The 12,236-nt window shown below is 36.9% G+C and overlaps 1 protein-coding gene across 5 annotated transcripts in view; it reads left to right on the forward strand.

Annotated features, from left to right (window-relative positions):
* Positions 1-6,724, forward strand: part of CCDC125 (coiled-coil domain containing 125) — a 29,334-nt gene extending 22,610 nt beyond the window's left edge. For 4 of the 5 annotated variants that reach the window (XM_079145233.1, XM_079145231.1, XM_079145232.1 and 1 more), the window contains 2 exons: positions 3,825-3,955; positions 4,725-6,724. In XM_079145233.1, coding sequence (XP_079001359.1) covers positions 3,825-3,955; positions 4,725-5,030 — 437 coding nt within the window. In that variant the 3' untranslated portion in view covers positions 5,031-6,724. The remainder of the gene's footprint in view (positions 1-3,824; positions 3,956-4,724) is intronic. The other variant, XM_079145234.1, reaches the window with a different exon arrangement.
* Positions 6,725-12,236: the final 5,512 nt, after the last annotated feature.

The raw sequence follows: 12,236 nt of genomic DNA on the forward strand, positions 1-12,236 counted from the left end.
CAGGTGTAATTTCAGTTGTTTTGGGTTATAATCAAAGTTTATGAAGCACATTTAATCCATTGTAGGTGAATATAACTGAAACTTCACATGTAGTTGTGATTTCTTTAAAAATTGGGCTGGGTAAGGTGGTGCACCCCATAATCCCAAGTACTCTGGAGGCTCAGGCATGAGCATCACAAGTTTGAGGCCAGCCTTAGCAATTTAACCAGTCCCTGTCTCAAAAATATAAAAAGGGTTGGGGATGAAGCTTAATGGGAGTGCCCCAGTATTCAAAAAAAAAAAAAAAATTCAATAACAGACATCAATTTTGCTTGAAATATTTTTCCAAAAGTATATACACGTAATAATATATGCGTCAACTGTTGTGAATTGTAGCTTCATTAATTAAACCTTATCCCTTATCTTGGTGAAAAGTTAAGAAGTGGCTTACAGGGATAATTAGAAGATAAGAAGTAAGTCAAAACTATTGAAGACAAAAAAGCAAATCATAAAAGCTGTATATTGAGAGTGTTCATCAGGTAGAAGCAAGACAACAGAGAAAACAGAACATCTCACAGCTTTCATTTCCAAAAAGGCAGTCACATTGTCCTGAAATTAAATTCCAAAAAGTGTCACCAACATGAGGTTTTCAGAGTCCTCTGAGCAAATATAATGGCTAAATATCCTCAACAACTATTTACTTTTTGATACAGGGGATTGATCCTGAGGGTGTTTTACCGCTGAGCTTTATCCGGTCCTTTTTCCATTTTTTTAAAATTTAGAGACAGGGTCTTGCCGAGGCCAGCCTTGAATTTAACAATGCTCCTGCTGCAGCCTCCTGAGTTGCTGTGATTATGGGCATGCACCAGTGCACATGGCTACAATAATTTATAATAAATATGAAATTAGCATCTATGTCTATTTTCTATAGTAATTCCTTGATAAAAGCTGAAGGTCTACCTTAATGTTCAAGTCAGGGTGGGTGATTTTGCCAGGGGAAAAAAGTTGACATGGTCCATGTATTTAGATTTTTTGGTAGGCATCATTAGAAAACACCAAGAATTCTAGTTCCACCATGGACAACAGGTATGGGTGATTTTCCTCAGACACCTCTCTTCTCAGCTAGGTCCTTGAAAGGAGCGGGACTGCATGATTCTCAAAGTGTAGACAGCTATGGTGTTCTTGGTTAAGTGAAGGCAGATTCCTTACTTACTGTTTGTTCTGTTGAAAAAAGAGATTGAAGGAGAGAGAAGAAAAAGAGAAAGCAGGACTAAAGGAATCTTAGGAAAGCCTGTTACTCTGTCACCTGCAACAAAGGACCCAACTCTGCAGGGAGGCTGGGCCATTAGGATATCGCTCCATAGACAAATTTGGGATTTTTTTTTTTTTTTGCGGTGCTGGGGATCAAACCCAGGGCCTTGTGCTTGCAAGGCAAGCACCCTACTGACTGAGCTCTCTCTCCAGCCCTGGGATTTTTCTTAAGAGGTAGATTCATATTCATTTCAGCACTTAAGGATGTGCCCATTTTATATTCCAGAATTCCATCTTGGTATAACCAAGATATTTTTGCTATTTTTCACACATCACTCACTGCAACAGTTGATATCAGGTGTGTTGGGGATGTCCCCACACACTAAGCAATTAGCTCTTCCTTGCACACCACCCAAATGGTCCTGCAGTGGAACTCAACTCTGACAGTATCTACCTATAGTCAGATTCCACAGTGTAAAGGCTCAAGTCTCATAAATTTACCCCCATTGAGAGGCCAGTCAATGACCCACCTCCGTGGGTTCAGTTAGTTTGCTAATACAACTCTAAGAAACACATTTAGTGGTTAATTATAAAGGATATTGAAAAGATACAGATGACCGGCCAGAAGGAAGAGATGTATAGGGCATGTGGGGAGGGGCGCAGAATGTCTGTACCCTCCAGGAGCCTACCCACGTGCTCAACTATCCACAAGTTTCTCAAACCCAGTCCTTTGGGGGTTTTATGAAGGCTCCGTTGTCTATGTATGATTGATTAAATCATTGGCCATTGATGATCAACTCAATTTTTAATCCTCCTCCCATCCATGATCACAGTTCCTGTCACCTAGGAAATTCTAAGATTTAGACCTGCTAAAGATTTAGATACTCCCATCACTCAGGAAATTCCAAAGGTCTTAGGAATCCTGTTAGGAACTGCAGTAAACAACCAACTGTTAGAACAAGTTTTTCCTAACACCCTGTCTACAAGGGTTTTAGGAGTTCTATGTCAGGGACCAGGACCAGAGAACAAATACATTTTTTATAGCTCTGGACAAACCTTGAGAATTTTTCCACAGAAACTATGATTTTGGAAGGTATAACTCCCAGTCTTTGTGAGGGACTAAGAGACTGGAAGCAGAATTTAAAATATTGATTCAGGCTGGGGTGTAGCTGAGTAGTAGAGCATATGCTTAGCATGCGTAAGGTCCTGGGTTCTGTCCCCAGCACCACAAAATATTCATCTTTTTAAACTTACAAGTCTATGCTAATGTCAGCACTCTTCTGAGTTTCTAAGTGACAAGATTTCAATTCATCTTATTAGTGCATTTTAATAATCTGAAGTGGGGCAGGATGAATGTTACAGGTGATTTTCTTATGTTTAGTAATAAGTGCCAACTTTCTTTTTGCTGTGGAGGCTTAGGCAATTCTGAAATAGGTTATAAGCATTTTCTTCCTTTTTATTTGAAATACATATTCATCCACTCATCAGATAACCAATGCCTCAACTTGCCTGGCTTTTCTCCTTTGCCATAGTGTCTCCAAAGAACAGATTGGGGCAATCTGAGCCCCAGGCACTGTGGTTTACCAGGATTATGTACAGGACTGTGTCCCTCATATGTTCTCAGTTTGCTATAAGCTCATTTGTTGACTATTCCAAAACCATTCTAGAAATTTTTTGTATAGTTTCAAATTCCGTACCTTAACAAATTACATTCTAAGAATGAAGATCAATATACACACTTAAGATCGTGAACTATCATTATCATACCAGTACTTGGGCTAGTTGGTGAAAACACTATGCTGTTATTTGTTTTATTGTGATAAAATGTAGTTTACCAATTAGCCATTTTTAAGTGGCATCAAGTATATTCACAGTTGGGTAAACATCACCAACATCCAGCTCTAGAACTTTTCATTTTCCAAACAGAAGCTATGACATTAAACAATAACTCCCCACCTCCCTCTTCCCCCAGCTTTATGGTATATAATTTAGTGGCATGGAATCCTCAGAAGTAGGTAATATTATTCTAATTTTAGAGGTGAAGAAAATGAAGCTCAGAAAAGTCATCCAAAACTTACCATTAGTAAGTGGCTAAACAAGGGTTTGAGAGCAGGTCTTTCTAGCACTAGAGTTAGCATGGTTTAGAGGCCTCTCTGGTCTGCAGACATTTTTGTTGGGTCTGTGTAGTTTTTTCAAATTATGTGGATTAGTGGCTGAAATTTAAAATTGGGGAGATTTATCATACAAATCTATAATTCTAACTACTCTTGATGACTATGGTGACTTAATGACATGGACTGCATTTTCCTGTAGCCAACAGCTGGTGCTAAGGAGCAACTGTGCCATAAAAAGTCAGGGTAGGACCTGGGTTTCTCCAGCGGTGGCCCTGTCACCTGCAGATGTCCTCCTGGCTCTCAAGTTCATACTCCTCCCACTACATTGTCTTCTACAGGAGTCTGACATGTACCAGTGGTCTCCTGAAGAGGACAGCATCTGGACTGATTTAGAAATTAGCCTGGGTTCACAGTTATCTCCTTACTGGAAGTATACAAGTAAACATATTTTTGTCTCAGCTGTATTTTCATGTTCTTTAGGATATTCACCACAAAAGAGTAAGAAGACCTTGGGGCAGAAACTGTTGGATATGTTGCCTTCAGAGAACAGTTCTAAGAGAACTCAAGACCAGGATAATCCTCAAGCAGTCTTTAGGATGCTAATAGATTTGGTTAGTACCTTTGCTTTCTTTTTGTTAGAGGTTGTGGATAAGCTAAGCTCTTCTTACTAATTTAGCACTTCATCTCACTACACTTTTCTTTTATGCCCTTTTCCCATTTGGGGTATTATTCTACAAAATGGTGGTCATCTCCTTAAACTTCCTACATGCTTTTTCCATTTTTCCTACCCATGTTCTCTATGTGCAGGTTTAAAACTCCACCTCTGAAAATTCCCTGCTCCAGCCCGCTCAGTTGCCTGCATTTACAACCATGGCAAGACCGCTTATTTAAACAGGCAGTTAAATGTTCCAAGGCACTTCCTCACATACCATATCCTTTAATCTTACCAAAACCCTGAAATCATTGTTATCCCCATTCCGCAGATAACTAAGATGTTGAGAGACTGAGGTTTTTTACAACATACTTTAACACCAAGGACTTTTAGTACTCATTTGCATATAAACCTATAAAAAAACAATTCATGTATAAATAACAATATTCTTTTAGAAATAAGCGTTGACATATTATACACACACAGATTTCCCCTGCATCTAGATGACTTGTAAAATTTTCAATAGAAATAATACTATCTTCTGTTTTTCTTTTTGAAAACAATCCTCAAATGTAGCATAATACTTAGGAATTAGGTGATAGCTTATTCATACAGATTGACATGACTGATTTAAGAGTTGAATACTTTGATAAAATATGGACACTCTGTTTTCTGCTTATATTCTGACTTATTGACTAACCAGTATATTTTAATTTCTGCACATGCAGTTAAATGATAAAGAAGAAGCACTGGCTCATCAAAGAAAAGTTAGTTACATGCTTGCTCGAGCACTGGAAGACAAAGACACTGCCTCAAAAGAGAATAAAAACAAAAATCTGATGAAAGAGAATTTTCTAAAAAACCTGTGGCCTAAAACATCAGAATTCTCTGTTTTACATGATCCTCTTCATTCAAGTGTCCAAATTTTTAATTCTGGAGGCTGCATTTGTTCAATTCAGCAACCTCAGATACATCCAAATCACACAAGAACCCTTAAGAGATCCCATTCTTTACCAACGAGTATCATTTTTTGAAGAGAAACCAGCTGAAATTAGAACTGAGAGACTTTTGAATCAAGAGACTTTGAAGTTGGGGATATGGCTCAGTGGTAGAGTGCCTGCCTGCCACGAATAGGCCTTGGGTACAATCTCCAGCACCACAAAAAAAGGCTTTGAAAGAGAATTGTATACATGTTGCTACATCATGAGCCAAAAATTGTGGTTTCAATGTTAGGAGGTAACTTAATCAAACTTCTGCATTTTCTATAAGAAATCACTATCCTATGTTGATGTTTTATTTATAAAATTACATTATATTTTATGAAGTTTTCAGTGTTTACCAATGTCTTATAAACAAATTATTTAGGATAAAACCAAAAATTACTTATTTATGTTTACATAGAAAGTACTTATACTTTTATTAGTATAATACTTATTAATAGTATTTAAATGTTTGATTGATTATAGGAGATCTTAGATTGGCTAAGTCAACAAGATAACAAGGTATGTTAATTCTCTAAGATGTAATAATACATAGTAGTGACTGAATGTTAATTTTTGAAACACTTATTTGCCTTTACAGAATTTTTCACTTATCATTTAAAGTTTAAAAATAACATTTCCTTGGCTGGGTGCAGTGGTGCATGGATGTAATCCCAGCAGGCTTGGAAGGCTGAGACAGGAGGATCAGAAGTTCAAAACCAGCCTCAGCAATGGTGAGGTGCTAAGCAACTCAGTGAGACCCTGTCTCTAAATAAATACAAAATAGGGCTGGGGATGTGGCTCAGTGGTCGAGTGCCCTTGAGTTCAGTCCCTGGTATCCCACAACACAAAAACATTTCCTTAAGTTAACTTTAAAAAACGAAAAAAGTTATGATGGTAGGACTCTGATAGAAGTCATTGCTATTTTCAAAGTTTGTCAGAGTGGTAACATTTTTTAAATAATCCTGCACAGATGTATCACCAAACATACAAGATGCTTAATGGCTCTCCCTCTCAAGGCATCCTGCGAGGTAGAGGTGATGGTCCAGGAAAGAAAGTCTGAGGGATCTGAAGCTGCTTCAGGTGACATCTAATCAGGGCCTGAGCCAAGATGAGTTCTAAGGTTTAGGCTTTTAGCTGTCATGTGATTTTCCATAAATCACAACCTGGATGTCAGATTAGTTTATTGGTGTCACTGAAAAATGGCATACACAGGGCAATTTTCTAGTCATGGGGTATTTTATTAACAGTCAGGTGCCACATACCACATTTTACTCACTGATAGACACATACAACAGTGTTCCCATAAAATGATATTGGCCTAATGATGTCAGAGCTATATTAGTTTGTATAAGCACTCTATTATGTTTGCAAAGGATAAAACTTCTTAACTGCAGTTCCAGAACATATCCCTCTCTAATGATACATGACTGTATTACCTTATTAGGAAACTTTGAGAATTAAAGAGAGAATACTTTTTAAAGCAAAAAGCTGAAAGCTTTATTTCCTAGTCTGAGTGACTCAGAAGTTTGGATTTAGGTTATAGACATCATAATCTTACTTGAGATCACTGGTTACTGTATTAGAACAAAGACAAAATAAAGAATCATGTGAATACATTTGTATAACTTACCTTTAAAGCAATAGCATAATAGTCAAGGATGAGAAAACATGGGGGATCAAAAAAAAAAAAGGATGTCTTTACAGATTTCTCCTAAATTCAAAATAAGTATCTAGATTATCACTTTGGCAGAAGTAAAGACCACCCATATTCATGGATAGGCAGAATTAATATTATTAAAATGGCTATACTACCAAAAACAATATACAGATTCAATGCAATCCCCATCAAAATACCAATGACATTCTTCACAGAACTAGAAAAAAATAGTCCTAAAATACATTTGGAAGAATAAAAGACCCAGAATAACCAAAGCAATTCTAAGGCAAAAAAGCAATGCCGCAGGCATCACAATACCTGACTTCAAATTATACTAGAGGGCTGTAGTAACAAAACCTGCATAGTACACATATAAAAACAGATACACAGACCAACAGTACAGAAGACACACAGACAAACCCACACATCTATAGTCATCTGATCCTTGGCAAAAGTTAACAAAAACAGCTGTTGCAGTGGCGCATGCCTGTAATCCCAGTGGCTTGGGAGGGTGGGACAGGAGGATGGCAAGTTCAAAGCCAGCCTCAGCAAAAATGAGGCGTTAAGCAGCTCAGTGAGCCCTGGTCTCTAAATGAAATAGACAATAGGGCTGGGGATGTGGCTCAGTGGTTGAGTACCCCTGAGTTCAATCCCTGGTACCTCCCTCCCCAAAAACAATGCCAAAAACATACAGTGGAGAATAGACAGCCTTTTCAACGAAGGGTGCTGTGAAAATTGGTATCCATATATAGACGAATGAGACTAGATCCTTATCTCTCACCCTGCGCAAAAATCAATTCAAATGAATCAAAGAAGTAGAAATTAGAAACTAAGCAACTCCTAGAAGAAAACAGAGGGTCAACACTCCAACATATAGCTCAGAATACCACTTTCTCAATGGTAACCCTAAAGCTCAGGAAGTAATGTTAAGAGTTAATGGGATGACATTAAATTAAAAAGTTTCTGCATAGCAAACGAAATAGGAATGGGAAGAGAGAACCTAAACAATAGGAGAAAATTCCACCTAGCTACTTTTCTAACAGAGGATTAATAGCCAGAATATATAAATACTCAAAAAACTAAACACCCAAAACCAAATAACCCAATCAATAAATGGGCAAATGAACTAAACAAACACTTCTGAAAAGAAATACAAATGGTCAATAAATACATGAAAAATGTTCAACATCATTAGTAATTAGGGAAATGCAAATCCAGACGTTCAGGATGGTACCGGAAGATCTCAGAAATGCCTATCTCCAAAATTAACAAGTGCATTACAACTCCAACAGAGAATGTGTGGAACGTAGCCTTTGAATCACTTCTTGAAAAGCCCATTCCTACTAAAGGGGAGAATCACAGCCTTAGGGACAGGAGTCTTTTGTCTCCTTTACTAGCAAAGCAATAAACCATCTTTTTCATTTTCTCAAAAAAAAAAAAAAAAAAAAAAACCCAAAATCACTAAGATTTCATCTCACAGCAGTCAGAATGGAAGTCAAGAATACAGATAATAAGTGCCAGAGAAGATGTGGAGAAAAAGGAACACTTTTACACTGTTGGTGGGATTGTGAATTAGTACAGCCACTATGGAAATTGGTACGAAGGTTCCTCAAAAGGGTAGGAATGAAACCACCATATCACTCAGCTATACCACCCCATGGTATTTATCCTAAAAAATTAAAGTCATCATACTAGTGATACATCCATATCCATGTTTACAGCAGCACACTTCACAAGAGCCAAACTATGAAACCAGATTAAGTGTCCATCAATGGATGAATAGATAAATAAAAGTTGGTGTATACACACAATAGTCCTAGTTAGCTATAAAGAAAAATGAAATTGTCATTTGCAGAAAAACAAGTGGAACTAGAGACCATTATTTTAAGTGAAGTAAGTCAAACTCAGAAGATAAAGGGTTGTATGTTTTCTCTAATGCACAGAAGCTAGAGAGGAAAAGGAAAAGATGGGGGTGGATCTTGTGAAATCAAAAGGAAATCAGTAGGGAGTGATTGGCCAAATTATATTGTTATATTGTATATTGTGTGCATGTACAAGTATGCAACAACAAATACCATCAGTATGTACACCTATAATGCATCAATAAAAAATGTGGAAGAAAGTACAAATAATAAATGCTAGAGAGGATGGAGAAAAAGGAACAATTTTACACTGTTAGGGCAACTGTAAATTAATATAACACTATGGAAATCAGTATGGAGCTTTCTCAAGACTAAAAATGGAACCACCATATAACGTAGCAATACCACTGCGTATATATCCTAAAAAATTATACTACAGTGATGTTTACAGCAGCACAATTCACAACAGCCAAACTATGAAACCAGCCTAGGTGTCCATCAATGGAGAAATAGATAATGTGATACATATTCACAGTGGAGTTTTATCCAGCCATAAAGATTAATGAAATAATGTCATTTGCAGGAAAATGGATAGAACTTGAAAACATTAAGCAAAATAAGCCAAACTCAGAAAAGTCAAAGGAAGTATGTTTTCTCTCATGTGGAAGCTAGAAAGAAAAAAAGGAAAAGGGATAGAGGTCTCATGAAAATCAAAGGGAAATGAGTACAGAAAAGGGACCAGAGGGAGGAAAAGGGAGATGAAAAAAGAGAAATACTGGGGAATGATTTTGGACAAATTATATTGTTCTATTTTGTGCATACACAAATAAAAAAAATCCCAATTTTATGTACAACTGAATATGCCAGTAAAAATGTAAAAAAATTTGATACTTCAATGTTTCCATTTTTCTATTTATATATATATATATATATATATATATTTTTTTTTTTTTTTTTTAGGGATACACAATCACTGAGCTACATCCCCAACCATTTTTATATATTTTGAGACAAAGTCTTGTTAAGTGGCCAAAGCTGGGCTCAAACTTGAGATTCTCCTGCTTCAGCCTCCCAAGCTTCAGCCTCCCAAGTAGCTGGGAATACAGATGTGTGCCACCTCAGTTATATAATCAATCTTATTTAATAGTATTGATCACCTACTTTATAAGGAAAAGAGTGACTGGAAAATTACATAGTAGTTCCTAAGCTTTTGGATTATTACTGTTTTTTTTCCAGGAGCATCTACTAATATCTTGCTGAACTAATATTGGAACATACTGTTCATAAGTCACACTTACTTCTGGGTTATTAGTCTTATCTTTTAAAACCATACAAGTAGACTGGGTATGGTGGCAAATACCTGCAGTCCCTGCAGTTTGGGGGTTGAGATCAGTGTGGGCAACTCAATCTCAAAAAACAAAAAACAAAAGTGGCTTGGGTACATGACTTAGTGACATATAACACTTGCCTAGCATGTGTGAGGCCCTGTGTTCCATCTCTAGCATGTGGGGGGAAAAACACAACAACTGTCACAAAAGCCACTTCAGGAGGATTTTCACTGAAGCATTGTAGAAGTAAAAGAAAACAGGAAAAACCTAAAATACCTAAATGTTTGCCCAAAATGTTTGTTCACAGGGAAATAATTAGGCTAGTGATATGTATCTATACTATGAAATCTCTACAGCTGTTTAAAACAGTGAAGTACATCTATACATGCCTCCATAGAACTCCACAAATGAAAAATAAGCAGTACTAGGGTAATTCCCCAATACTGAAAAAAAAATCTACGAAGCTCATAATAATTGATTCGGCTAGGATTTTATCCTGTATATAGGAATTTCTTTTATATTTGTATTTAGTCCCATGTGGATATCTTTTCTCCTTGTAGTAATGGGGATAGAAACCATGGACACTCTACTGCTGAGCTACATCTCTAGCTCTTTTTCTTTTGAGATGGGTCTCCCTAAGTTGCCGAGGCTGGCCTCAAATTTGTAATCCATCCTGCCTCAGCCTCTGTAGTCACTGGGATTACAGGCATGCACCACCATGCCTGGCTCTGTGCAGATATATTAAATGACTGCTATCTGCTTCTCTGATTATAAAAACAAATGACTCTAAATAGTACGAAGGTCTATATAGTAGTATAAATAGTATAAAAATGTTTATAAAAGTTATTGCATAGCCATATATGGAGTTTTGTGTTTATATACTGTAATCCCTAGACATAGCAAATAAACCAAACAAAATGCATCTGTTAGACTCATTTTAAGAGTATTGTCAGACTCCTTTGACCTATTATTTCCTAGGCTCTTAATTATGTACTTTTCTGTAAATGTCATGTACTACCCTTCCAAGGGGATGCTTACAATTTTGTTGCAGTTGTCAATCAACTCAGTGAAGCTTTGGAGCCATCCCACTGTTAACTCAGTTTTGACTTTTCCCGTCTTGGGGGAAACACATAATGGGTTTGGGACCTTGGCTACTGAATGGCTGCAAAGGGGACAGATGATGCAACCAATATATGCAGGACAGCTAAGTATCTATGAATGTGATCATTTGGAACAGGAGTGAAAAGAAAAATTCCTTCCTTCTTCTTTCTCCCTTCCAAACTGTTCTGAGAGGCATAATTTTCAGTCTACCTGGTGTAGATGTAACAAACTGATACAATTACTTGGAGAAATATGGCAATATCACTAATTGAAAATGTATATACTTTATGACCTCATAATTACAATTCTAAATATGTACACTAGAGATATTTATGTACAAGCGTAAAAATAATTGCATTTTCTATTAACTGTGGCAGAATTCTAAATATGGTCCTCTCAAGATTCCTATTCTGATTATTCAAACACTAATCTAGGTATTGCTTTGAAGGTGTAATCAAACTCCGTACTGAGTTTCTTAATATATGGATAACCCAGTCAGGGGTTTATTATTTTTTGTTGTTGTTGTTGTTGATGGTCCTTTTTTTTTTATTTTTGAAATTTGTGGAGCTGAAGAAATAGCTCTGTTTGGAGAGCATTCGCCTAGCATGCGGAAGGACCGCGGTTCGAATCCCAGGCCGCTCAAATGAGAAGAAATTTATTTGTATGTGGTGCTGAGAATCAAACCCAGTGCCTCATGCATGCTAGGCAAGTGCTCTACCACTGAGCTACAACCCCAGCCCTATCATCATCATCATCATCATTATTATTATTTTAAATAAAGCAGTTTTCACTTTTGGTAGTAGATGAGGAAATCAGACAAGCTCTTTAAAGTCCAAGGGGCATGTGATGGTGAGTGCCACATAAGGCATATGAGTGACCTTAAGATGCGAAGAGAAGCCACTGACTGGCAGCTACCAAGAACCTGGGCCAGTGGAGCACTAGAATTAGAACCATACGAACTGCATGTACTTTGTGTAACAAGTTCTTACCTAGAGTCTTGAAAGATTTTATGTCAGTCTTATTCTGGAACCCAGTTGGGACCCTAAAAAAATGGTGGTGTTTTATTGCCCCTAATAGTCTCCAAATAAGAGCTACCTGACAAACACCTGGGCTTTCATTTGTAATATCCTAAGCAAACAGCTAAGCCATGCCAGATTGACTGAAGAACTGTGGGATATAAATCTGTGTTATTTTAAATTATTGTATTTATGGTAATTTTTACATAGTAATCAAAAAATACTATAGTCCATAAATAGCATGGGTAAATACTATTGCATACATGACAATTAAAACAAGTCAACTATATTTA

Source organism: Sciurus vulgaris (genome assembly GCF_902686455.1).
Source record: "Sciurus vulgaris genome assembly, chromosome: 6".
Taxonomy (NCBI): domain Eukaryota; kingdom Metazoa; phylum Chordata; class Mammalia; order Rodentia; family Sciuridae; genus Sciurus; species Sciurus vulgaris.